The sequence below is a fragment of the Phodopus roborovskii genome, unplaced genomic scaffold (genome assembly GCF_943737965.1).
Source record: "Phodopus roborovskii unplaced genomic scaffold, PHOROB, whole genome shotgun sequence".
Classification (NCBI taxonomy): Eukaryota; Metazoa; Chordata; class Mammalia; order Rodentia; family Cricetidae; genus Phodopus; species Phodopus roborovskii.
The window spans coordinates 43504840-43532533 of record NW_026126511.1 but is presented as its reverse complement, the minus strand read 5'-3'; the positions used below and the strand labels follow the sequence as shown (position 1 = coordinate 43532533).

Here is a 27694-nt window from a genome sequence, read left to right as displayed (position 1 = left end):
CAAACCAGGCACACCACTCTATGTGTCAGTCACCAACTCTACCCACTCGCCCTGGGTAAGGACACCTAAAGTGACAGACGGAGGAGATGGGAGAAGCAGTGGAGATACCAGGAGGAACAGTGGCCCAACCCTGGGCCACCCCAAAGCCATCCCTTGGTGATTGTCCTCCCCCAGGGGCCTCTGGACAGGGACTGCCAAGGCACTTGGTAGATGGGACATGATGAGGGTGAGCTGACTCCAGCCTCCAATAAGGATGTGGCCTCTCAGTTTCTGAGCTCCTCTCCTGTCTAACAGGTGGACTCGTTAGGTTGGGTGACACAAGTGACACCTTACTGCCTGCTCAACTGTCAGCAACAGCCTCAGAGTGGAACTTCCAATCGGTGGGTGTAGGGAGGCCTGAAGTAGGAGATTTACCTCCAATTCCAGGCCAGCCAGGGTCAGAGTCAGACTCTGACTCAACAAGAATGAGAATGGATTTTTCCTTTTCTGGAGGAAAGGCCAGGCCCAGGCTGTGCTAGCGTCCCCAGAGGCCACCAAGCCCTTGGGTGAGAAGAATTGCTTTGGCTACCTCTGCCCCACCCACTCCTGGCTTCCCTAAACTGAACGTTCAAAAACATGAGAGTTTGGTGTGGAAATGGAGCATTAGTAGGAAACAGAAATGTTCGGCAACCGCATGGTAACAGCTCCAGAATCAAGAACACATATCAGCCCCCAGCTCTGGACTCTCCCATCAGGTCTTGGGAGCTGTTCCACTCTGCCTGTCATCCCGGATGAGACAGGAAACAATGGTGATTTACTCCCCCTCTCCATATAGGCGGCCCACCTACCTTGAGCCACAACCCATGACAGAAAGAAATCCCACAATCCTAAATGGCCAGAGTCCTCCCCACCCCCCTACACCCACCCAAAGGAAAATGATTCAGACATGTCCCTGGTATCCATGTTTATTTTACATTCTCTTCCAGAGAGGACCTAGATACTAGGAAGAGCTGGGAATTAGTGCAGCAAGCATATCTCCCTGTAAATCTATCTTCTGATGGGTCAGGGCAGTTGTGGGCCCTAGTCTGAGGGTCTAGAGTATATGTGTAGGCCCTACCCAGGAGCTCAGTAGCCTCTGGGAAGAGGAAGCCTTGAGGGGCCTTGAAGGCCGACAAGGTGTTCCCCACCTTGCTTCCAGGCCCAGCTGGAGGCCAGAAGGTAAAGCTGGTGAGAAATGGGAAGAGGCTTTTGGTCTCTAGCAGGGTACGAAGCCGGTCCTTATTAAAGGAACCCCATGGGGGTGAAGCCAGAGCCAGTCCCCATTAGGGGAAACGCTGGGGGGGGGGGGAAGCTGGGGGTCTGGTCTTAATAAGGCCTGGAGACAGTCTCCACATCAGAGCAGACGTCTGTATTTGCAGGGGGGATGGGAGGCTGTCAAAGGAATGCCTGTGACTCGAGGGTGGGAATCAGTCCAGGGGACTTCGAGGGGGCTTGGAGGGAAGGTTGCTGGGGTCTCTGCAGATGCTGGGAGCACAGGTTCTTGGGGGGGAGGAGGATGTGGGGGGCCTCTCTCCCTCCCATAGTGCTACTGCTCCTCACCCCGTCCTCATTGGCTCCAAATTGCCATGGAGACCACTCACACTGGGGCTACATAATTTCCAGGGAATGTCCCAAATTTCTGAGTTCTCCGGGAGACACCTGAAAAAGGAGACAGATTAAGCAGGTTAGGCCGCACCCTCAGCTGACAGCACCTGGGACAGCAAGTGGAATCAGGTTCGGGCTGGGGAAGGACTTGATTTTTTTCTCCTCCTCATTCCTGACCCCTAGCGGCAAAGTTTGATATGCAAAACTGCACCTGTAAACCAGCCAATGAAGACAGCACTGACTCCATGCTTCATTGAGAAAACCAGGAATTGGGAAGATGAATCACAGACCTTCTATGGGGCAGAACCCTCTGATCTAGTAGAATACCTAGAGATGGGCACTGAGCTGCCGAGGGGGAGAGCTGGGACAGTAAGCCAGGCTTCTTGGCTTCCTGAGCCCCCCAGAGTAGCATGTGTCCTCAGGTGAGGGAGAGAATGTACTCGAAGTGTACTAGTATGAAGAAGGGCTGGGCGGTCCATTTTCTTTTTAACTAATTGCAACATGTGGCTATTGAACACTATATACCAGGTCCAAGCCATTCCCCATGGCATTATGGCATCTGCCACAGAAAGGGTACTTTTTCTTCTTGTCTATACAAGTCTACAAAACTTCATTCATGGTATAAGAGAAATAATTCAGGAGCCAAAGTGCACGTGTGAAATGAGAAGCGAGGGCTGCGAACCTCTGTGGTGTGAGAAGCATGGCTGGTGCTGAGCCAGCAAGAATCACACTGGAAAGAGGAGACTATATTATCAAGGGTCCTATGACACCTCCGCCCCAACAGTGCTTCCACCCTTTGGGCCCCAGAGTCTGCTTGTTAGGAGGCAAGGCTTTCCTAGCCATTCACTTCTCTCCCTGGCCTGCCCTTTCAAGGGTACACAAGGCTTCCCCACTCTGGGGAGTCTAGTGGGTGGGCCGCAAGGCACCAGATGAGATCAGCGTGAGGCTTTGGCTCTTAGTCCTTAGTGCAATGTCCTGGGCAGTAGGGAAGTGCTGAGATGCTACAGTGTTTCCCAGGTTGTGGGCGCGGGCAGGGGCAGGGTAGGAGACCCTGGATGCGAGGCCTACTTGAGGAAGCTGTAGGAGCAGGGGTCCTGTCCCAAATGTGACTCTGTCGTTGGGCACGCACTGAGGCAGTTTTCCCTGGGCCTTGCCTCTCTTCAGGACAGAAGGTAGGTGGAGGTGTTGGCTATGAATCTTAAGTGATTTGGCCCTGCTACTCAAGTCTCCAAGGAGACCCTAAGATTCTTTTTTCTGGTCTGCTCTCCCCTCCACAGGCTACGTACCCACAAACCAGCCATCGTCACATTGCTGCATGACATCCACGCGGTCACCCTCCCGAAGTTCCAGCTCATCCTCATTCTGGGGCCTGTACTGGTACATAGCTCGGTACCTGTGGGAGATGGCAGCTAGCAGCCAGCGGCCTTGGGCTCCTTCCCAGACCTGCTGACTGCTCTACCAATAGCTGTCACTCTGGGTACCCTCTCCCCATCGCCTAAGCCCCAAAAGACCAACTTTACTTAGGAGTTCCCCAACCTGTAGGTGAAGGAGGGTGGGGCCTGGGATCAGTACTGCCAGCCAGCAATTCTCACCCAGGGCAAGCATCCTTAGCTGGTGGTACTCACGGAGTCCAGTGTATCTCTGTGGTGCTTGGGGAAGAGGCCCCCATGTCTACGGGATGGCTGGTGCCTCGAGGATGGGACAGGGATGGTCCAGGAGTGCTGAGATTCTGGGAGTTCATGGGAAGAAAGGAGAGCCATAAAAGAGGAAGTGTGAGGGAGATGGAGTAGTCTGGAGTCCCAGAGACCGATGAGCAGTTTTCATGCCGTTTCGCCAAACCCCCAGACCCAGAAGCGTGGGCTCTGACTAGCTGGCTTCAGTGGGACTTAGCTGTGGGCCCAGGTGCCAGGCAGGGTGAGTTTCTGGACTTGTGAGCACAAGCAAGGACAAAACAGATCCAAGGAAGAGCCAGGAGCAGCCCTACCTGCTCAGAGAGGCATAATGGGTGAACACGTGGACCCAGGGCCAAGTGCAGGATGAGGGGCTGTCAAACACCTTTGCATCCTACCTATTAATCTCACTCAGTAGGAACTGTTAGCTTTTCTACACAGGGAGACTCAAACCCAGAGAGTACAGGCCACTTGCCTGTGGGCAAGCAAATACCAGAGCCCTGGCACCTAGTCCTACATGCCAAAGACATACACTGAGCAAGCGGCATCTTGGAGGCTCAGGAGGTCTAACCCTGTCACCCCAGTTGTTTTGCCCATGCCCCTCTGAGCTGGACAATCAAAGATTAGAGCAACCTCAAGGGGATTAGGGTCAAATCAAGATTGGGCCATGCTAGGTTCTGCCCAGCCCCCCATTTCTTTGTCCAGAGGCTGTCCAGGAAGGATTATCCGTGTAGACCAGTGAGAGGCTAAGGAAGGCTGTGTGAGAAACAGGCCACCTCACCTGGGTTTGGGATCTAGGCTCCTGGAGGGTGATGGGGAAGGGGAAGCCAGAGCGTCGAGGGGAGGTCCGACCTCCCCAGTCAGTGGAGTCCACTTGTCCTGAGGGGGAGCTGGGGTGACAGGGTTGACGAGCTGTGGTTGTCAGGTGAGGTGATGTGGGAAGCTGGGGGCTGTCATCGCAGAGCCGGAGCCGGGGCTCCCGGTTTATCTGCACATAGCTGGCTGGGAAGATGCCTTGCCGTCCCGTGCCGGTGATGCGCCCCTCGTACCAATGTTCATTCACCTTTCGGATCAGGCAGATGTGTTCCCCCTGAGGGGTTAGATAGGAATTTGTATCAGCCAGGGTTTCCTGAGCATCACACACTTGAGGGTGGCTTACCAGGCTCATCTCTTTCAGACCTAACACTTTACATGCTTGAGGGACCAGGCTCAAAAAGGGTCAACAGGTTATTCAAGGTCACACAGCTAAAAATAGAGTCAGAAAAAAAAAAAAAAAAAAGAAAAGAAAAGAAAAAAAAAAAAAAAAAAAGAAAGACTAAGCTCTTCTCATAGCAGGCAGCACTGGGCTTTAGTCAGGTTTCACCCCTGGCGGGCTCATAATGCTATCAATCCATACCTCCAATCACAGTAGGGACCTTGGCTAATCCCAAAGCCAAGTCCAAGCTATGTGGCCTTGGGCAAGCTGTTCTGCCCCTCTGAGCTTGCTTTCCTCATGTGTTAAATGGGATAACCAAGCAATGTTGTAGCTATGAGACACAAAATCAAGGGTGGCACTGAACGACAGATCTTAGCACGCTAACACAACTCAGCCCTGCCCTACTCACATGTCCTGTGACCCTCTCCCAGGACAGAAGGCATTCTCAGGACCACATTTTGATGGAGGTTGGAGTAGAACAGCCACCACCTCAGCAGGCTACTCTCAGGAGGATGCCCCCACCCTCCAGGCCTCTCCTCTCCAGCCACCCAGCGCACCCCTTTCCCTATTTCTGGAGCCAGCTTTTCTTCGAAGAATTCACTAGGGGCATCTGTAGGCTTTGTCCCCCAAACTCAACCAGAAAGCCAGTTCCTAATCTCACTTTTCACTTTCTTCACCACAGTACAAAAAACATACATGTCAGCGACATCCCAGAAGCCACATACACAAATGTCTGTGCACACATAAGGGCCTCATGTTTGATATAGTATGCTTTATACACAAAATTTCCTTCTATTCCTTTAAAAATGTAGATTATGACCCTTATGGCCAAACAACCTGCAGTTCATAAAAAACACAGTGCTAGAGGGTCAGGCATGAGCCCTAGTATTTGGACAGCTGAGGCAGGAGGATTACAGTGAGCTCCAGGCTATCCTGGTAGGCCAGCCTGGATGACAGAGACAACTGTTCATAATAGTCTTTCAAAAGTGGAGTAAATTGGCTAAGCCAGGGCACAGGCCTATAATCCCAGCTACTTGGGAGGCTGAGGCAAGAAGATCAAAAGTTCAAGGCCTTGGGCTGGCGACAAGCTCGGTGGTTAAGAGTGTATGATGCTCTTGCAGGGGACTGGAACTCCATTCTCCAGAACCCACATAGTGGCTCACAACCATCTGTTACTCCTGTTTCATGGGATTTGGTGCTCGCTTCTGGCCTGCATATGATACACACACACACACACACACACACACACACACACACGCACACATATGCAGGCAAACCACTCATATATATATAAGTCCCAGGCCTGCCTAATCTAAAGAGTGAGTTCAAGACTAGCCTGGGCTATAGAGTGAGTGAGTTCAAGGCCAGCCTGGGTAACTTAGCAATACCTGTCTCAAAATTAAAAGTAAAATAAGGGCCAGGCAGTGGTGGCACTTGAGAGGTAGAGGCAGGCGGATCTCGATCTCTGTGAGGCTGAAGCTATCCTGATCTATATAGTGAATTCTAGGATAACCAGGGCCACACAGAGAAACACTGTCTCAAAAAGAAAAATGAATGAATAAATAAAGTAAAACAAGGGCTTGTAATAGAGAACTTGCATTGTGTGGACAGGGCCCTCAGTTCTGTCACTAGTACTGGGGTTAAAAAAAAAAAAAATCAAGAGTAACCTATTCAACAGATTGGAAAAAACAAAATTCTGGGCAAAGTTGACAATTTTAAAAAAAAGTGTTCATTTCATTTTAGCCAGGCGGCCGTGGTGCACACTTTTAATCTTAGCACTTGGGAGGATCTCTGTGAGTTTGAAGCCAGCCTGGTCCAGGACAGCCAGGGCTAGACAGGATCACCTCTGTTTTCCTGTGTCCCACTCTACCACATCCCGCCTGGCCTCACCTTTCGGAAGGACAGTTCCACCTCCAGGTCTCCCTTGAAGGTATACTGGGCCACGGCATCTCCGTACTCCAGCACCTGGTATGTGGGTGGCTTGATGGGCTTGGGGATCTCATCTGCAGGCAGCACCTGCAGGGAGGCCGTGAGAAAATGTTCACCCCATATATTAACTGGATACACACCTGCGCTCCTGGAAGAGGGAGCAACACAGAGGGCAACATGGACGAGGCTGCCCTGGTCAGATGACATATCCAGACCCCGACAGCCCTTGGAGGTGGCAGGGTGGGCACAGGCCCTGTGAGATGCTTCATCCGAGAAGGCTTGCCGGTGGAGACCTTCTCAGGGCGGTAGACGGGAAGAGCAGGGTGGCAAATGCAAAGATAGAAGCCAGTCCAGCTACAGCCACACAAGCAATTGAAAGTGGTGCAGTGTGGGGGCTGGAAAGAACGGCCCCCATAGCCCCAGATAGCTGAATGATTAGTCACCAGGGAGTGACACTGTTTGAAAAGATTAGAAGGATTATGGTGTGGCCTTGGAGGAGCGAGTGTGGCACTGAAGATGGGCTTTGAGGCTTCAAAAGCCTAAGCCAGGCCCAGTGGTATTCTCTCTCCTCTGCCCCCCCCCCCCCGCTTTCCTCCCCCTCTTTCTCTCTCTCTGCCTGTAGCTCAGAATGTACTTCTCTGCTACCCCTCCAGGCCGCTATCTGCCACCATGTTCCCTGACACGATGATAATGAACTAGGACTCTAAAACTGTAAGCAAAACCCCAGTGCTTTCTTTCATAAAATTGCCTTGGTTATAGTGTCCCTTCACAACAACGGAACAGTGACTAAGACACACAGTCTAAGGGTCTTGGTCAGGTCTGTTTTCTCTGCCAGTTAAAGAATCAAAAGGCAGGAAAAGTCTTGAGGGCAACAGGCAGCAGCAGAGAGATCTTAGACACAGACAGATTCAGCAGTTGGAGAAAGGTGTTTGTTGGGAGTGAAGAAACACACACATGCAGTAGACACACAGAGCAGAAGACCCTCTGCAAAGCAGAAGGATAACTCAGGGAGCCGAAAAATCCAGTCTCTTCTGAGAGCTGGGGTTTTTAAAGCCACTGAAGGCCCTTCCTGTCCTGATTTAGGGTTGGTCTGTTGGAAGACAGAGGATGGTTGACTGGCCCACAACTGTTGTGTAACACACATCCTGATCAGGCATGGACTTGTTTAGCCAGTCCACTAGCAGGGGGTCTGCTGGTAGGACACAAGGGCTTTTAAGGCCTTTGAAGCTGCCAGGCTTTTGTCTTAAGTCAGGAGCATGAGGAACAAGACAGCCATCTTGGAAATTAACCACAATTATTACCTAGTCATGGCCCTTCTCCCTGTCTGCCTGCTACCAGGGAATCAGTCTAATTCCTAGGCTCTCAACCAGTTCCGAGCAGCAGAGTAACTTGTTCTAAAACTTAAAATTTATTTATTTATTATTACTATTATTTGTTTTGTTTTCTCAAGACAGGGTCTCACTATATAGCTTTAGCTGTTCTTGGACCCACTATATAGACCAGGATAGCCTCAAAATCACAGAGTTCTACCTATTTCTGTCTCCCAAGTGCTGGGATTAAAGGGATGTGCTGCTAAGCCTGGCTCAGTTTATTCCATCTCTTACTACTGCTGAGCACCAAGTGGCCTTTGGTTCAGGTGTCTTAGTCCTTCCTCCCCTTCGGCCCCACCAGAGCTCTGAATCCCCGTGCTTTCTTGGTTGACCCTATTCATAAAAATCAATAAGCTAATTGACCATTTCCCATTGAGCTGTAGATAACTGATGAACTAGATGACTGTATATACTGACTAAAACTTCAATGAAAAGAGAGAGATTAATATATAGGTAGGTCAATCTGTAATGCTTATTAAAGCAAGAGCCCAGATTACAACAGCCTACCAAGTTATCAAAGGGAAATCACAAAGGAAATGAGAAAACAGTAAGTTAAACAACAAATAATAATAACAGTAATAATAATCATCACTATTTGGTCAGGCCTAATGGCACACACCTTTGATCCCAAGACTTGGGTAGCAGAGGCAGGCAGATCTCTGTGGGCTCAAGACCAGGCTGGTCTACATAGTGAGTTCCACACTATCCAAGGCTACATAATAAGATCCTGGCTCATGAAACCAAACCAAAAAAGTTACAATTTGTGGGATGCAGCTAAAACAGTGTTTAGATGGAAATTTATAGTTATCAAATACTATTATCATCAATCACTAGCATGAGTCAGAAGGATCATCATCAATTTGAGGCCAGCCTGGGCTAATGTGCAACTCTTGTCAAAGGAAAAAAGAAAAAAGAAGAAAGGCTTAACTTTCATTCTGACAAACCAAACAAAGGACAGGAAAAAAAAATAGAGACAAAAATAATAGAGAAAAGCTGGTAAAGTCAAAAGTAAGCTATCTGAACAGACTGGGGAAATAAATCTGTAGCCAGAATAAAAGAATACACAATTGCAATACAGGAATGAGAAGACAATCTGATGGGCGATGCCATTCTGTAAATATGTTTCTCTTATTGGTTAATGAATAAAGTACTATTGGCCAATAGGAAAGCAAGATAGGTGGGAGTAGGAGACAATGAGGATTCAAGGAGGAGGTAGGAGGAGATTCAAAATGTAGGACAGAGAGCAGAACTCTGGATCCTTTCTCTGGTAAGATAAGACCATGTGGAAACACTTAGATTAATAGAAATGGGTTAATATTTAAGAACTAGCCAATAAGAAATGCTAGTAACAGGCCAACAGCTTTATGTCTAATACAGCATCTCTGTGTGTCATTTGGGGCTAGCGCAGCTATGGGACCAGGCTGGGGGGGAACCACTCATAACAACAATCATTACAGACACCCCTGATATTAAAGAGAGATGGGGCCAGGGAGATGACTCAAGGAGAGCAGAACCCTGATGGCCTGAGTTTAGATGCCCAGAACCCATGTAAAAGCCAGGAGAAGAACAATGCACGAGGTGGATGGCGAGAACTGACACCCGGGGTTTGTCCTCTGACCTCCAGATGTGCACCACAGCACATTTGTGTCTTCACATAAAAACACATCCACACATATACAAGGATAATTTTTGTTTTGGTTTTTGGTTTTTGGGTTTCTCTGTACAACCGTCCTAGCTGTCCTGGAACTGACTTTGTAGACCTTGAACTCACAGAGAGCCACCTGCCTCTGCTTCCCAAGTATTTCTAAAATGTAAGGGATTATTATGGACAACTTTATGCTAGAGGCTTAGTTTGATACAACTTAAGATACAGATACTAAAAATAACCTATAGGTCTTGACTTGCATTTAGAATATGACCCAACTTAACACAGAATCTCCATCTATAAAGTGAGATAATTTTCACTCCCCAAGCATCATGAGGAACAAACAGGTAACACCCCTGCAAGAAGCAACATGTTTACAGGTGAACTGTCACTCACACATTCTGGCTAGTTGAGATCAGGATAGAAAGATGGGCTCTCACAGTTGAGATCTGGGGCACTAATGGGATGGTGGCTTCTGGGCAAGGGGCTCTTCCCCTTCTCCTGGACTGGGAGACTGAGTCCAGAACCAGGTTATGTGCAGGCCAAAGACATTCAAGGGAGACAGCCTGGACCCCTCAAAGTTTTCCAGGAAACCTGGGATCTGTCGTCTAAGTCTCTCCCAACCCATGGAGCCTCCAGCCTCTGTGCCCCAAGTCTCCCACTCACCTCCACATAATTAGCCGGGAAGATGCCCATCCGGCCATGGTGTTCCCCCTCCAGCCAGTTCTTGTCCACTTCTTTATGGATGTAGACAATGTCACCCTTCTGCAGAGTCAGCTCCCTGCAGGTGAGAGTGGGGTAGCATACCTTGTTCCTGAGCCTTTCTTCTTCAGACCCAGTCCCACACACACACACCACCTCCTGCCCCGGCCTTCTGCCCACTGAAGCCCTACCCTACCCTTCCCTATAGGCTCACAGTGCAGGCTGCCCAGGCTGGAAGCCGAAGGGCTGAGAGGGCCACTTACTTGGGGGACTGGGCCTGGAAGTCAAACTTGAGGCGGGCAGCCTTCCTCTGGGAAAGGGGAGAGGATAGGACAGAGTGGGCTACCCCAGCCAGACAGGGTCCTGCCCAGACACTCCCTGACCCCTGACCCTGGGGGCTGTCTTACCTTCTTCTCCTCCTTCCTCGCAGGGCTGCTACCCCTTTCAGAGGCACTAGGCTCTGTGGAGAAGCACCACCTCAGCTTGAGGAGGTCATGTCTGGGGGGATCGGGTTGGGATGGGTTATGCTTCCCCCCACCCAGGTCAGGCACAGGGAAGCAAGGACTCTGTGACCTTCCTGGCCCCCACCCTCCCTTTCCTGGGGCACCAGATAATTGTAAAAGAATTTCCAGAGCAGATAGAAGGTTATTCAGTGCCAACAAAAATAGAGTTTGTCTTACCTCGGGCTGAGGAAGGGTAGACAAAATCTCTACGTCCCAGAAAGGGGCTTCCTCCTCCATCTGCCATTCTGTGGGGACTCAGGGGTCGGGATGAACCGATGTAAGGTGCATGCGGGGAACTGGGCCTCCAGGCTGAGGCAGTGCTGCAGGGACAGAGACGGTGAGTCACCTGTCTGGAACTTCACATCCCTCAGGGCTAGACTTCTTACCGTTCTGACCTCCCAGGCCCTCCTGCTACCCCCATTCTGTTTGTCCCCTGCCTCCTAAGGCGTCTTCCCAGGTCGGGGACTCTCAACAGGATGTCCTACTTCCCGTGCAGCAGAGAGCCGGGAAGGGTGAGGCCTTGGGTTAGGAGAGGAGAAGGCCGCCCAAGGGAACACGGGAAGTGTCGGGGCTCGGGTCCCACTCCCGCCACCTCCACCACCACCAACCCCAGCGTCCCAGGCTTGGGGCAGGTGGCCCTCGGAGAATGAAGGAGCCCCTACGAGCTGCGGTTGGGACTCCCCTAGGCCACTTTTCCGAGCTCCTGGGCCCCTCCTCTGGGGTTCGCCCGTCCCCCATCGTGGGCAGGGCCATCGCCCCCTCGCCGGCCCGCGCCACGTCCCCTCCGCGGGGAACGGACCCTCTGCTCCCGCCTGCGTCTCTGCCACTCACCGGGCCGAGGGCCGCTGCTCTGGGGCTGGCTGCTCAGGGGACCGTCGTGGTGCCTGCGAGTTCTGCACGGGGGGACACCGGACGTGATCAGAGCTTGGGACCCCGGGGCTTGGGGCTGCTGAGGCCAATGTTGCCACCTCCTCCGGAAAGTTCGCGGCTCGGGAGGGAAGAAGGCCGGGGAGGGGCGGGACGCGGGGTCCTAGAGGCGGCCGCGAGCCTTCGCGCAGGGAGGAGGCACGGAGGAAGGAGGCTGGCCCGGGGAAGCCAGGGCCGGGTCGGGTCTGGGGGTCCCTGGGGCTGCGACTAGGGGTGTGGCCATGCGGGGTGGGGTTTGGACTGAGTCGGAGTTGGCCGGGAAGGATCCTTAGGGGTCACTTAGAAAGTCGACACCCAGTGTTTTGAAGATCCCGCAAGGCTGAAGTCCGCCCAAGGCCGCCACTTTCTAGTTCTGCCTGCTTCCCTCTGTACCTTGCTGCACGGCTAAAGCCTTTCCTCTTGAGGGCCCCCTGGAAGCTGGTACCTTGGGCAAAGGCAGACGGGTCTCAATGGCCCGCAGGTCCTTGTCCAGCTCTGCGCTCAGCTTGGCCAATTCTCTCTCTAGCAGAACCTGGGGGATAAGACTCTCCTGGGAAGTGCTCTGTGTTGGAGGCTGGTCAGAGGTCAGAAGTGAGAGGCTGGCCCAGGCAGCCCTCGGGGAGGGGACCAGGAGAGGTATCAATGCCTGTGGGCATGCTTCAAGGGTAGTGGGAAGACGTCATGTCATCCCTGTCACCAGTCCCCAACCCAAGACTCCAGACTTTTCTGGCCTTTTTAGTTTTGAGGGAACTGTGGGCAGGGGAGTATTTTTTGTTTAAGAATCTGAAGCCTGCCAAATTCCTTTCTATCAGCTTCTATGGCCTTCAATGGCCTAGCTTCACTGCACCCACCCATCATCACACTGCTCATTCCAGTGAGTTGAGATTCTCTCTCTCTCATACACACTCCCCCCCACCCCAGTCTCTTTTTGTTTGTTTGTTTGTTTGTTTGTTTTTGAGACAAGGTTTCTCTGTATTGCTTTGGAGCTTGTCCTGGCTGGCTTCGAACTCACAGAGATCTGCCTGCCTCTGCCTCCTGAATGCTGGAATTAAAGGCGTGCGTCACCAATGCCCGGGGCCCAGTCTATTCTTACACTTCTTCCTAGAAGGGCTCTCTGCCTGGCCAAAGTCAGCTCCATTTCATGAGTACCTTTGATAACTCCAGTCCACACTGACTAGTCTCTTCCTGCTCTGATCTATACATATATATACACATGAGATTCCATGTGTGTTTATTAATCACCTACTGCATGCAGGCACTATCCTTGGAGCTAGGGATAGAGAGGAAAAGTGTATGGGACAAGTTAGAGCCTTGGGTCCATGGCTAAGACCACAACACTCAGAGCTACCCTTCCTTACTCCTGACACTGGTGTCTCTCCCTCATTCCGTCTAGCAGTACTCACCTCGATGGGCTGTGTAGGTTTCTCAACAGGGTCATCCACCAGTGGTTTCTTGGGCTGCAGGGTGGGAAGGGTACATCAAAGAGAATGACCTCACTTGGAACAGGCTCCAGCTGAGAGGTGTGTCCAGTTAGGACCCTGCTAATATTCTCACCTTATGCCCAGTTTCTAGTTCTTGCAGAAACTGGTTCCAGGAGTCTTCTGTCCACACATTCTCTGCTTTCTCTCTATGTCTGGGCACCTGCATGGATATGATTGGCCATCAGCTTGAGTGGAAAGACACAGGGGTTGGGGCTATAGTCTAAAGCCAGGCCTGGTCTTCTTCCCTGATATGGCCACAGGTCACTTCCTAAATATGCAAGCCGAAATCAGGGAATTATCTGCGCTATGTCAGCAGGCGGGTGTGGCCGGAGAACAGACAGCCGAGGATGGTGTTGGCCAGCAGGAATGTCTACCTGATTTGGGTGTTGGAGCTCTGAAGAGGATGGTCCGAAATTATAGTTAAAGGTGTTTCTAGATGTTTCTTCCGAGTGGTTCCAGTTTCTTCTGAGGAAAGAGAAAATACTTCAGTTTCCTTTTAGAGAACTGAGTCATAGGTGAGAATGTAAGCAAAGAGAATGGACTGTACCCCCTCTACCACTGTCCCTGTTCCCACAGGAGGAGTCTACCCTTACTATGGAATTAGTGTAGTAGAGAGCAGACTGTGTGAGTTCTAGGTTTAAATCCAGCCTCATCACCTAGTATCCTTGTGACCTAGTAGCTATGGCAAGCTAGCTGTATAGAACCATGGGCTCAACATCAGAAAAATGGGAGTGACATGCAGGAATGTGTGGTAGGTGTCAAGCTAAAGCCTATGTAAACTTTGCTCCATGGGTGGCCAGGATCTTTCATAGCCTTGGGCAAAAGTATCCTGTGTTTGTTGTGATGTGTACTAGTGCAGCTGGCTTTCAGGCAGCCATAGCCAAGTAGTCGATAAACCATTGCTGTTTAGTAATCCTTCTATACACTGTGAAGATGTATTGCTCTCATTGTTAGCAAAAAGCTTACTGGCCACGGCTAGGCAGGATTTTTGGGGCAAGAGAATGCTGGGAAGAAGAGGAAGAGGAGGAGGAGGAAGAAGAAGAGAGGAGTCTCAGGAGTCCAGAGGAGATGTGGGGAGAAGTAAGATGAACTTCATGTGTTGTAAAAAGGTACTGCATAGATAAGAAATATGGGTTAATTTAAAACTAGTTAGTATCAAGCCTGAACTATCAGCTGAGCATTTATAATTAATAATGAGTCTCTGTGTGGTTATTTGAGAACTGGCTGGAAGGACAGACAAGTCTGCCTACAAACCATAGCCCAGGATGTAAAACTACACACAATTCCAAGGAAAACCTGTGGGCATCTCTGTCCAGGAGACCTGGGCAAGTTGTTTTGGGTCTCTGAGCCTCAGGTGGCTCAGTGGATTCAGTGATAAAATCTGTGTGGCCACCTCAGTCATTGAGATGTCCTATTGCCTTGGCTGTCCTCTAAGGTTTCTTTCCCGGCTGGCTGTCATGCCCCAGCCTCTGGTTTTAGAAGAGAGCTTACCAAATGGTGCTATGTCTGACCACAGAGTGAGGATTCATTGCCTGTAATTATGATACTGTTCTCATTTTGATAACAAAAAGGGGATCATGAGAATGGAATGTGCTGTTTGCAATAGAAGGAAGCTCTCATCATACAGGGTCCTGTGTGTTAGAATGTTTGCAGACTTGGTGTATGCCAACCACAATGCAAGATGCACACTCTGGAGCACCCGATCCTCACAATCCCCACCACCACCCCACCCTTACCAGATGGAGACGTAGGCTCAAGGTTGAACGGCTAGGGGCAGATGGCTGACTTCTTGTCACTACCTCCCTGATGTCAAAGCCCACAGGTCAGTGATGGCTATGCTAGAACTGAATTCTGCCCTGTAAAGGCACACACAGCTAGTGGACTTAACCACAGAGCAGAGTTCCAGGTCCCAAGTGGAGCTGAGTTCCTGCAGAGCCTGAACACTCAGCCCAGGGGAAGGAATTTCTTCCTGTCCTTCTCTGGAGGGCACCTCTCAGCCACAATCTAGTGGAAGCCTGCATTTATTCATGTTATTGGTTTTCTCTCAGGTTTTAAAGTGGAAGGCCACATGTCCAAGCTGCCCTTAACAGCTTCCATCCCCAGGGTCCTAAACACACACATAACTCATGGTTTCTGGTTCTATGAGGGTCTGGTTCCTGATGCACAATAGGAGTGGCTCTGTTCCAGGCTATCTTTGACCCTTGTGAGTTGGAGTATCTGCAGTGGTGGGGATCCTCTGAACCCCCATAGAACCCAGTGAAGGAATAGACCCTTTCCTGCCTGCTCCCAGGTTGTGCCAGCATTGGCCACAAGGGGACACTAGTCTCTACATTGCTTGCCCACAGCTCACCCACTAGACGGCACTGCTGTGCCCAGCCTGGAGGCAGGTTTTTGCTGGAGCCCTGGATGCCTGGGGTCTGCAGAAGAGGCTCGCGAGGAAACCACTGGAGGTGAAAGAAGACAGACCAGGACTAGGGTTGGGCAATTATTTAAGGCTGAGGGTACCCACCTCCACCCTAACACCTGGACCACAGGGATAGATATGGGCTCCTGGCTAGTACATGAACTTCGTACCAAGAGCTTTACAATACAAGCTCTTCAAAACAGTTTGGGGCAGGTGGTATCCCAGTTCCACAGATAAGCAAAGAGAGGCCCAGGGAAGTCTGGTCAGCAGATGGCAAAACAAGGGCTTTCTGGGCAGTGAAGGAAGTCTTAGTCACCTCCTACCAGGGGATTTAGCGTTCCCGGAAGTGGCTCTTAAATCTCCTTGTGTGGAATCACACCACCTGGGAAGCCCCAAGCCAAGGTCACAGGTCACCAGACACAGAGCAGTGAACCCATAACTCTCACCTTTGGGTGGGTCTTCCAAGGTCCAGTCCAGCTGCAGGTCTGGAGAACGGAAAGGACTGGGTCACCAAAGGAACACAGAGTAAGGACAGGGTGCTCCAGGAGCTTGCCTAGCTGCTCCCAGCCTCCCTTCTGCCTGGAGCAGGGGCTGAGGGCTGAGTCAGGGCCTGAAGAATGTCCCGAGGGAGGGAAGGAATTAGGAGGGCAGCTTTGGGAGGGCTTGAAATGCCTGCCTCTGGCAGACTTTGGGCCTGGGGAGAGCCAAATGGGCGGCAACCACACCCTCTAGCTCCTCCTGATTTATTCCCACACACACCCTCTCCTGACCTCTGTAGGCTTGCTCTGGCCATGCCAGCTTGTGGAAACTGTGTTTCCTCTCTATTTCCCTTCCCTGCCTGTGCACCTCCTTCTAAAATACCTTCTCAGTGTTCAGGACTTTCAGGGGCTGAGGGAGGCGGCTGCTAAGAAGTTCTAAAACCCACATACCTTTCTCAGGAGCCTGCCTTGGCCTCCCTCTGCTGCTTTTCCTGACAGCAACCACACCACCTCATCTCCCAGGCCCCACTCCTCTTTCCCAGCAGGCTGCTGCGCACCACTCTGACCAAGGACTGAGGAGCTCCATGACAACAAGCCTGTGGCCAGCTCCAAAGTCATCTAACTCAACTCAGTGGCCGCATTTGTCACTGCTCTTCCTTCTAAAATTCCTTTCTCTCATCTGGCTTCGGGAAGACCATCGCCTCTCTGTCTCTGGAGCACCTCCAGGCTCTAGGCTGCTTTCCTCTCATCACCGAGGCCTCTGGGAACCCACATGCCTAGGGGGCTCAGTCTATGGGCGGTCTCTCCATCTCTCTATGTGACCTTGGCTAGTCCTAAGGCTTTTCAAATACATTCAGTCTTGTCTACATCCATGAATTCAACCAGGCCCACTTCGAAAACAATCACATCCATGCGGCATGTGGACTTATGTCTTGTCATTATCCCCTAAACAACACAGTAGAGTGTATGCATAGCTATTGATGCAGCATTTACTTTGTATTAAATATAAGTACTCTAGAGGCAATTGAAGGTCTATAAGATGCTACATGCAGGTAGATGCAAATATGAATACCTACATTTTATTGTTCTTTAAATTTATATTTTATTTGTATGTATGTCTGTGAACCACATGTGTGTCTGGTTCCCCATGTTGGTCAGAAGAGGGTACCAGATCGCCCACAACTGGAGTTACAGAGTGCTGATCTCTCCAGTCTCTTCAGGTTTTTTGTTTGTCTTCTCTCTCTTTTTTTTCTTAGAAATGTGTGTGTGTGTGTGTGTGTGTGTGTACATGCATGCCACAGCATGTGTGTGAGGGTCAAAGGGTCAGGGTTCATTCTCTCCTTCCACTATATGGGTTTTGAAGACTGTCAGGCGTGGAAGTATTTACCCATTTTTAGTTTTTCCTTGAGATAGGACCTCACACCACAGCCTCGGTTGGCTTACAACTCATGAAAGTTTCCCTGAGTGAGCCACCATAGAGCCTATACCCATAGCTTTGGACATGACACTTTATACATAGGGCTTGTTCTTACAGGGGTCTCAATAGCTGGAGGGTGTATCTTCTTTAGATACTAAAGGATAAGGATGGTGCTGTCTATTCCCACAATTCTAGTTTATAGCTAGGCCAAGGCTATAAATTAGAATTGCCTTGAGGACTGGGACTCACTATCTCTTCTGAGAGTTCCAGGCATTTCCATGTACAACTCAGACCTTGCCTTTGAACTAGGCTGGGACATTAAGCTGCCTATTTCACTTGGGTGTGACATGCCTTGAAAACCAAAAGCCTCTATTTTTTGTTTTGTTTTCTGAGACAAGGACTTACTATGTAGCTCTGGCTATCCTGGAACTCACTGTGTAGACAAGGCTGCCTTTGAACTCACAGAGATCCTCCTGCCTCTGTCTCCTGAGTGCTAGTACTAAAGCCATGTGCCACCACACCAAGCTCCAAACATCTCTTAAACCTGTTCCCTCTACAGTCTTCCCTCTCTTTAAAAAAAAAAAATGGCAATAGGGCTGGAGAGATAGCTCAGAGGTTAAGAGCACTGGCTGTTCTCCCAAAGATCCTGAGTTCAATTCCCAGCAACCACATGGTGACTCACAACCATCCATAATGAGATCGGGTGCCCTCTTCTGGCCTGCAGGCATACATACAGGCAGAACACTGTATGCATAATTAATAAATAAATCTTTTTAAAAAATGGCAACATCAAAGGCAGGCACACTCCTGTGACCCCTGAGACAGGGAGACTGAGAGCTTCAGGTCAGCCTCAGCTCCAGGCAAGCTCAAGGCCAGCATGGAATACTCAAGACTCTGTCTGAAAAATAAAAAGGAAGCCAAACAGTAGCTACATCCTTCGGCATTCTGGGGTTTAAATTCATTCTTGAGGCTGTTCTTTCATGCCCTGTCCCATCATCCCAAGACTGCCTGGAATTCCCTGGATTCCCCACCCACCCCACTGCTCATTGTCCCGGTTTGGGTTATTGCTAGGTGTAGACTGGATCGAAGTAGTTTCCATGATTGCCTCTTCCCTCCCAGGCATGCCAGTCAGGGCAGCTGGTCCCCTTTCTCCCACCATCTTTTCTGTGTCTGGCCGTGAGCACCAGAATGGAGATCCTTCCAGCCTTTATTGTCCAAACTCACCACTCTGCTGCTCAGAACTGCCCAGGGGTTCCAGGTTTCTTGTGTGGTAGAAGCCAAAGTCCTCTTAGGGATACCCAAAGCCTTACAAGACCTGACCCTATCACTTCCGATGGCAAATCCTACATGAATCCCCTCTCACTGGAGTCCAGGGATGGGCCGGATGTGCTTTTCCCTCTGGGTCTTTGGAGCCTCCTCTGCTGGCACACACTCCTCTCTCCCCTTTCTGGGCTTAGCTCAAGGGCCTCTTCCCTGCCTGTTCTCGGTGAGGTCTCAGCCTCGCTGCTCTGGCTGCTCCCAGCCTTCTTCGGTTTTATTCTAGCCCTTTCCGCCATCTGCTTACTGTGCATTTTCCTAGAACAGTGTTCCATAGGTCCTGAGAGACAGGCAAGGATTGACTCAGTGTACAAGTTGCCTGCAGAGGGCGCGTATGCAGCTCAGGCTTTCAGAAGACATCAGTGTTTCATGTGATACTGCAGCCTAACTAGAAACTCCAAGGGAATTTCAGGAAGCCCCCAGAGGACACTAGGAAACTTCACCTAGTCACTGTCTACCTACGGATTCTCTGGAGGCCACTGATGCCCTCAAGCCCATCCCTCTTCCCTTCTTCCTTTCTCCCCATCTTTCTTTTTTAGATATCTGAGATAGCCTAGGCTGGCCTCAAACTTATGATTCCCCCTGCCTCTGCCTCCTTGAGTGCTGAGGTTATAGGCAGCAACTTTTTTGGGGAGAGAGGGGTATTTTCAGGATCACTCACCTTAGAGCTTGGAGACAGAAGAATCTCATGAGCAAAGAAATCCCCCTTTCTACCCCTCCCACAAATTCCATGTTGTTGGGAGTCTACTGGGCCTTGGGACGGTGTCTAACCTGGCATTTTCCGGTGAATTTGCTGGAACATTCTCCGATACCAGTCTCTGGGGCTGTCAACACTCTGAGATCAGAAAAGTAAAATCAGGCCTCTCTGCTCACCCATCCTCTCCAAGGACAAACCATGAGGGCTTTCCTAATGAGACCTTTCTCTGGGCACCTCGAAATCTGTATCTGTGGCTGGGGTCTGGGAAATGTCTCTGATGATGGTGTGTGTGAGCCTGTGTGTGTGTGTGTGTGTGTGTGTGTGTGTGTGTGTGTGTGCACGCGCACATGTGTAAGCAAGAGCAAATGCACGTGCAAGTGCATACCCCTGTGCTTGTGGAGAATAGAGATCTGTTGCTCTCCACCATATTTTTTTACATTTCATTTATTATTGGGGGTGGGGTGTACACATGCCACACTCATATGTGGAAGCCAGAGCACAATTACAGGAATAGGTTCTCTCCTGCTATTGTAGGTACAGGTCTGGGGATCAAGCTTGGGTCATCAGGAATGATGGCAAGGGCCTTTATCCACTTGAGCCATATCACCAACTCTCTACCTAATTTATTTTTATTCATTTATTTTTAAAGGATTTTTAAATGTATATGAGTATTTTACTTGCATCTTCAGAGGTCAGAAGGGTGTGTTGGATTCCCTGCAACCAGAGTTGTGAACTACCAGGTGGGTGATCTGGAGGTCTAACCCTGTTGAGGACTGGGATGCAAACCCTGGTGCTCTGCAAGAACAAGTATTCTTTAACCACTAGTGGTCTCCTCAGCCCTTTTGTCTCCTCAGCCCTTTATTTTTATTTTATTTTATTCTTGAGACAATGTTTCACTAGGTAACCTTTGGCTGGCCTAGAACTCACTATGTAGACTGGGCTGCCCTTGAACTCACAGAGATCCTCTTGCTTCTGCCTCTTGAGTGCTAGGATTAAAGGCACCTGGTTCAGGGTCTCTCATCGAACCTGGAACTGATTTCCTCTAGCCCTTGGGATCTGCTTGTCACTCCTAGCTCCAGCTATGGGACTCCAGACACATGGCAGGACCTAGATTTAGTAGAGTTGTGTGGCTAGCATTCTACCCACTGAGCTTTCTCTCCAGACCCTTTTGTGGCAACTTCATGTGGCATGTTGTGTAAGAACCGGATACATGGAAGAACTAACTCTCTTAGCGTGTGGAATGATCCCCCTCCACTGTGAGATGTAGAGTGGTTTGCATTTTTCTTGTGTTTTTACATATCTTGTATGCATGTCTGTGTGGGTGTAGGTATGATTGCATGTGTGTGTACACACGTGCATTTGGAGGTTAGAGGTCAGCCTCAGCTATTATATTCCACAGGCACTGTGCACTTGTTTATTTTGTTTTGGAGGCAGAGTTTCTCTGTGTAGTCCTGACTAGAACTCACTCTGTAGACGAGGCTGGCCTCCAACTCAAACTATATGTGACTATAAATGAATATGGCTGGTCCCAAGATATGATGGTAATGGAAGGTCAGGGCCCCAGGAGTCCTGGTGGATCCTTCCCTGTCTGCCGTGGCATGAGGCAGTCTTGTCCAGGACTCACTCAGCCAGTACATAGGCAGCTATTCTGTGGGTGCTATGCCAGGCCATTAGGCTACAAAACTAAGGCATCCCTGCTGAGTTCAGCCCTTAAAGTGGTAGCTTTGCAAGTTTAAGATCTGTACCACACAACACCTGACTCAGGCCTTCATGCCTCACCCCTATTACAGGCATAGAAATAGATCTTAGTAGGATTTCTGGGCCCCCGCTGTCTGTGACCCCCAGCCCTGGACTCACAGATCGGGGGGCAATGGGCATGCCGCTCTCATCCACCGGCCCGATTCCCTCGTACTTCACCCAGCGCTTGTCCCGTCGCTTGTTGTCCTTGGTCCAAGTGGCTGACCAGTTCTGGGCATGCTGGGAGGCAGGTTGCTTCGGGCTCACAGAGGGCCGGTTCCCAGGGCCTGGCCAGGTCTGATACCATGCTGGGTCTGTGACAGGTGTGTAGGGACATTAGCTGAAAGGCAGGGGTCCACACCTAACCTTGTTTGTCTCCTCAGAACATTGATCCCTGTGAGTTCAGTTTCAACCCCTCCTTAGCTGGCTGTGTGATGCAGACTCTACAAACCTCCCCATCTCAGCAGCGCCCGGCTTTCACTTGTTTGGGTCTTAAAAATGAATTTTAAAAGGATTTTGTTTGGAGCAACGGTTTTGTTGTTGTTGTTTTCTTTTTCTTTTATCTGTCCCCACCCAATTCTGTTTTCCTAGGACTGTCCTAAGAGTTTGCGGAAGGAGGGCTGGGAATCATTACTTCTAGTAAATGCTGGGGACATCTCAGCTGGGGTGTGGCAAGACTGATTCTGGGATGCAGGAGGGTCGGTGGGGGAATGGGATTGGGTGGGGTCAGACACAAATTCTGACTGCAGCTCTGCCACCTACTGGCTGTTTAAGTTGAGGCTCATCAATCGCCCTCAGTTTCCACTTGTATAAAGGGAGAGAGTTCAGCAGAGACTTAGTGACTTCTAGTCTGTGTCAACTGTACCCAGCACGTACAGACAGTGACCCTCAGAGAGGTCAGAAACTCATTCCCCAGGCATGTAGTCTGTGTCCCCAACTTCCCCTCCCCAGAACATTTCATTTCTAAGCAGTTTAGTTTTAATGGCATAAGTACTTTAGGGCCAGATGGCCAAGGGTGTGGAACTCAGTGCAACCTCATCTACTCTGAGCATCTCTGAGCCTGGGAAGATGCCCATAACTGACTGGGACCTTGCATGGATGTGGATGGATTAGATGAGGTGATGTTTATGAAATGTCTGTAGAGCATTTTCCTCCTGCGAGTGTTCAATAATCACTTGTTAAATGACTGAGGCCCTTTGCAATGTCTGACTTGGGAATGAATGGTCAACAAAGGATGCCATCTCTCTCAGGGCTGAATTGTACTGAGGAGTCCCCAGAAGCTCAGAGACCTTAGGGCCCCGATGTCAGGCTCAAAAGCTGCATTCCCCCCCCCCCCCATGACCTTTTGGGTTGCACAAGAGTCCTGACTGTCTGGAGGAGGGCAGGCAGTCCCTGTTCACTCTTAGGCTAGCACTTCTCACCCTCCCATTGGAATCATTGGCCCTGTTACAGTTCTCTTGACCCCTAAGGCCACGGCTCCCTGGACACATCCTTCCCTCGTCAAGAGGGAGGGGAGAGCTGTGTCAGCCCGTTCCCTCTTCAAGGTTCCTTTATCAGGATAAGCATGCTCACCCATAGATCCCTAAGCTGAATTCACAGTTCCCTGGGGGACCTTCTCACGGCCTTGAAAGATCCATTCCCTTCCATCTGGCATAGGGGATTTGCCCCATCTCTTGCATAAGGTTCCTAGAGCAGCAGATCTTCCCAAGCAGACCCACCTGGATGCTGGAAACCATCTCTCCTGGGTGGGGCATAGCCATTGCACACAGTCCTGGGCGCAGGGTCATGGAACTGGAAATTAAGAGTATTGGAACCACCATTCCGGATCACGGGCACCTGTGGAGAGGGGCCAGGAGTGGCAAGCTGAGGGCCCAGAGGTTCCACTAGAGTGGGAATGGATGGCAGCCAGGGCAGAGCCATAGTCTGGCCTCCTGGGGAAGCCATGGAGGCTCTCTGGAGCTTTCTTTAGACTGTCTTCTCTCCTTACCCTTTCTGTCCTCTGCTCTCTCACCTGGCCTGCTAGTGTCCCCATGGAGTGCTGGCCCGCCAGTGTACCCTTCTCCTTGCTGTTCACTCACCCTTGTCCCCCGGGAGGATGGGCCTATATGGGATCGGAGGTGGCCAGGAATGAAATCGTCCAGGCTGAGCCCAGCAGGGAGGCCTTGCATGCTTGGGTCAAGGTTGGAAGATGCAGGATATGCCAGCTGCTCCTTCGTGTATACTCTGCAGGGAAGGAGGAAGGAAGAGAAAGCCTTGCTGAGCTGGACTGCCTGGGCCCTCTTGACTCAACCCACGGGTGGGGGAGGAAGGTAGGTTGTGGGAGGGGATTATGGCCAGCTGGGTGGGAGCTCAAGGGCCCAGGAAACAGGCAGCTTTGGGCACTAGCCTGTAGGCTGCCAATGCGAACTCCCAGAGGCACAATAGACTGCTTGTTAGGCCCAGGGCAGGAGCTCTGGGTGGGAGTGGGGGAGGGGAAGCCAGGGAAGGAGGAGGATAGGGAGGCTGGCCAGGAGCAGGCCTACAGCCTGCTGACCACCCCTCTGGGGATCTCTGTGCCAGGAGAGCCAGCTCCCCTAGAGGGAAGGGACAGGGAAACTGGGGCAGCTAGCGGAGAGAACCTGGGCACAAGGGACTTTGTTTCCATTTTTCTGCCACCCTCGTGCCCTGGATAGCATCTGCTTGCTCACGGGCACAAGGGCAGCTGACATCAAGGCCACCTGCCTGCTGACCACAGGAAGCAGCCAGCAGTGCCCACATCACTACCAGGGCCAAGGAGAGCATGGGGGACATTGCCAGGCAGGGCAGCCACTCCTGAGATCAAGGGGCAGTGGGCTACCTGCTGGCCTGCTGTGCAGGTTCCAGCTCCACAACACTCAGGGTGGATAGCAAGCAAAGCCACAGATGACAACACAGGACCTTGTCCTGCCCTGGGAGTAGTGCTGAGTTCTGGAAGCTGCTCTCTTGCACACTGACAAACACTCCCATACCCATCCTCCCCGGCTGACATTATCATGCTTGACACGCCAGAATTCCACATCTCTCAGGTCAGCATAAGGGAGCGGGAGTGCAGAGCACCTGGGAGATGGATGTGAGCAAAGGGGGACCCAACGGTGAGTGCAAGAAGACAAAGAGGTCATGATTCAAGGGCACAAAAGAGCTTTGGTGCCCAGAGAGCTGTGGGACAGAATCTGTGTCTCTTCTTCTTCATGGCTGGACGGGGCCCTAGTGGAATCCACTTACACCACCTTTTGGACTGGGCCAAATCAGGCTTGTATGTGGAGTTTGTGGCAGCTTCAGGCAAGGACACCAGATACCTCAGGAGGTGTCCCGTGTGTGGTGGAATACGTTCAGGGCTATGACTCTGACTTGCTGGGTGGGGTGGGGAACAGGGTGGGTCATGTGAGCAGCTTGGGAGTTAAGATGAAAAGAGTGTCAGCTGGAGTGTGTTCAGCGAGCAGTCATATGAGCAGCGATAGAGTTGTGGGGGACGGACGGAGGGGATGGAGATAGATAACAGAGGCCTGTGGTTCCTTGCCCTTCATACTCAGTTCCTGCTCAGGCACTGGCAAGGATCCAAAAGAGACGAGGGCTAGCAGCCTCTCTGGTCTGCCTTTGTAGAGATTCCTTCTGACATCTGAGCAGCCTTTGGGGGACCCAGACAACCCTCGAGTTTGTGGGGAGGGGAGGTTGAGTCTGGAAGAGGTGCAGCCCATCAGCTGGATCCAATTAGAGTGCTTACCAAAAGCCAAACATATAAACACACCCCAGTTCCCGATGCTTGGCTTTCCTCCAGGGTAAAGTGAGGCAAGGCAGGATTGAAGACCGACCAAGGAGGCCTGGGCAGACAGACCAGGGTGGCCCTCCTCCTCCCTGGTAGGCTGATGGCTTAAGGCCAACTTGCCTTAAGCATCAGCAGTTGCACCCATCAGCTGACAAGCTTTCCTTCCCTAATGTTAGTGTCCCACCCAGTGTCTTCTCCAGGGAAGAGGGTTCGACCCCCATCACCACCTGTTTTCAGGAGCTGTAAACCCTGGGATACCTCATTCTGCCCCTCTGCCACCCAGCTCCATGTAAAGGCACTCCCGAAAATATACAGGGGTAGGATGGGGCCGGAAGATGGGCCTGGTTTTTCTCGCAGCAGGCCTGCCTGTAGACATTAGGCAGAATCTAAGGGACAGAGGCCTGCTGGAGAATTGGTGTCGAGACACCCATGGTGAGTTCCCAGAATTCAGGCAGCCCCTGCACCGCAAGCAGCTCTCTCCAAAGGGCTGAAATAATGGAGTACATTAGGTTTGGTAGACTCCATCCCACTTCAGAGTGAGGCCCTGATGGTGGGGACTTTGCCCTCTGCTTTTCCAGGTTTTATCAAACTACAGTTCCCCACAGACAGGGTCAGGGGTTCTGAAGTTTACCATTTCTGGATTGCAGGCAGTGGGACTTCACACAACCTCAGAGATTGGGACCCTGGGGGAGGGGCTCTACGCCTTCGCTGTCCATCCCAAGCTGTGTGACGCTGCTTTGCGTTCTTGCACCTACCTTCCCCTGGCGAGCAGGTGGGCGGGCTTGGGGCCGCCCAGGAGGGCAGGAGCATCCCAGCCGGCTTCTGCCAGGCGCTGCCGCGGAGAGCCCTCAGGGAAAGAGGGCAGGGAGAAGTGCCGGCTGTCTCGGCCCTCGTGACCCGTCACGACGCTGGGCCAGGCTGGGCGCCCAACGAGGAAGAGGGAGGCAGAGGGAGCGCGCGCAGAACCAGGACCCTGAGAGTAGTGCAGCGGGAGGAGTTTGGGGCTCGGATCTGGACTGTGAGCCCCGGCTGTGCTGGGGTGGAGTGGAGGGGCCGGCTACTCCCTCCCTCACTCCCGCAAGTGCCCTCTGTCCGGGAGCGCGCCACGGGGACGCTGTGGCCCCTTGCCCAAGGGGCCGGGCCGGCCAGGAGGCGGCACCGGGAGGGGCCACCAAGGGTCCCAGGGGAGCCCGCTGGGTTTCCCAGATGCCTTCCCTGGCCCCCACCGCAAAGCTGGCGTCGGAAAGGGGCGGGCGGGCTAGTGGGGGCCACTCAAAGTTTCCAACGACATTTCCAGGGTGTGGGAAGCGAGCTGTTCTGCAGAGCTAGGACAGAGGGCAGGAGTGATAGTGCCAGAGCCCGGGTGGAGCCAGCGTTAGATACGCAGCCTGAGAGAGGCAGGAGACAGGCCCGGAGGCAGACAGGCTGGGACCGAGATAAGGGAGCCCACGGGCAGGGTGGCCTAAAAGTGATGGCAGCGCCCGCTTGGGGAGAGAGTTCGTGTCTGTCTGAGCGTGCGGCCAGGCGTTTGCAAACAAGCCCGAGTGTTCTGGCAAACGTGAGGCTGCTCACCCACGTGCAAAGTTTAGAGTTTAGGGAGGAAATTGACCTAAGAGAGCCAGCGGCTCCCTGACGTGCCGCAGCACTTAAGAGGATAAGGGTGGGGTCCCTTGGGTGGGGATGAGTTTAGGAGGGTCTTGGTGTTCCCATTCACCGTATGTTTTGATCCTGCTTTTCCGCTGTTCCTGCCGCGCTGACGCGCATCCCAAGGACACCGCCCATTGGCTGCCCATTCTCTCTGGCCCTCTCTTCTCCCCTCCTCCTCCAGTCCTTGGCTGGCAAGTGCCATAGCAAATGTTTACTGACGATGATGGAGAAACCCTGGAGTACTTCTAGCCCGTGACTCACTCCTGGGATACCCAAGTCCTCAACGAACCAACCAGTAAAAGTGGTTTCTGATCCACTTTAACTAGGTGCTGGGTATGGTCGGTCAGTGATACACCCACTGCAGTTTGGCTGGCGCCTGAGCCACCCTGAGTTTTAGTAGTTTTTCAAGCACACAACAACCCTAGCACTCTCTCCTCTTGTTAGCTTCACATTGCCCCAATTGTGGGAAAGGGCTGTTTGTGCTGTCCCTAAACAAGGTGCCCTGGGAGATGAAGGCCAAGGAACAGCTCAAGAGATGAACGCGCCGGGGTCTTAAGGAGTTTCTCGGGTTTCCACAGGTGCAGAGCTGCTCAGGAGGCGGCTCCGGTTCTCAGTGGTGATGTATTTTAACAAAGGCAGGTATTGCAAAGTGCAGGAAGGCTAAAAGAGATGTCCGATGAGGTCTCTAGAGAATGTCTATCTGCCTTTTTAAGAAAGCTGAAGGGAGAGGGGTGGGGTGGGTTACAAGGCCCACAGAAGGGACTTCAGGAATGGAGATCTGAGACCCTCTAGCTGGAATTATCCATCCATCCCAGGGAAGTGGCCTCTTCCTCCCTGTGGGATTAAAATGACTACCCGTTTCCCTCTTTCAAGTTTTCCCACCTGTCAGGGTCCTTGGGACTAGGAAGGGTCACATCGCTTTCACTGTCTTCCTTGTTCTCCAAAGACGATGGAGCTGAAGATCTTCCAAGTCCAGGAACCCTGGCCATCTCCTCAGCAGCAGCAAACGTCTTAGGCTCTAGGGCTCTGACCTGGACTCCAAGATAAATATTTAATGTAGAAGGTGCCGCTGAGCTGCCAAAGGTCCCAGCTTCCTGTTTCTCACAAGAGAAGGTACAGCCATGGGCCAGGAGCTGAGGACCAGCTACCAGTCCCATCTCTATGGGAATGGGGAGTCCAGCAAACAGTCTC

At 51.6% G+C, this 27694-nt stretch overlaps 2 protein-coding genes across 2 annotated transcripts in view; one reads left to right on the top strand and one right to left on the bottom strand.

The window, feature by feature from the left end:
* The window catches only part of Reep4 (receptor accessory protein 4), an 816909-nt gene that overhangs the window by 488636 nt on the left and 300579 nt on the right, over positions 1-27694 (top strand). The gene's annotated exons all lie outside the window — the stretch shown is intronic.
* Sorbs3 (sorbin and SH3 domain containing 3) lies at positions 931-27694 on the bottom strand. Its single transcript, XM_051195448.1, has 21 exons — positions 27386-27694; positions 23154-23298; positions 22794-22911; positions 21196-21389; positions 19413-19476; positions 15875-15913; positions 15375-15468; positions 13399-13489; positions 13098-13184; positions 12947-13000; positions 11989-12075; positions 11469-11530; positions 10815-10957; positions 10542-10594; positions 10398-10444; positions 10099-10213; positions 6379-6504; positions 4075-4383; positions 3249-3352; positions 2910-3016; positions 931-1677 (listed from the first exon to the last, which is right to left on the bottom strand). Exons 1-21 carry the CDS (start codon positions 27658-27660, stop codon positions 1616-1618), a joined length of 2376 nt encoding a protein of 791 aa, XP_051051405.1. The 5' UTR covers positions 27661-27694; the 3' UTR covers positions 931-1615.

Bases quoted from the DNA above. Each gene is read 5' to 3' on its own strand.
- Sorbs3 (XM_051195448.1), bottom strand. From the start codon at position 27,660: ATGGGACTGGTAGCTGGTCCTCAGCTCCTGGCCCATGGCTGTACCTTC. The intron at 15,469-15,874 runs GTGAGAGTTATG...TTTCACCTCCAG, and splicing joins CTTGGAAGACCCACCCAAAG to TGGTTTCCTCGCGAGCCTCT. The intron at 1,678-2,909 runs GTACGTAGCCTG...CTCCTTTTTCAG, and splicing joins TGACGATGGCTGGTTTGTGG to GTGTCTCCCGGAGAACTCAG.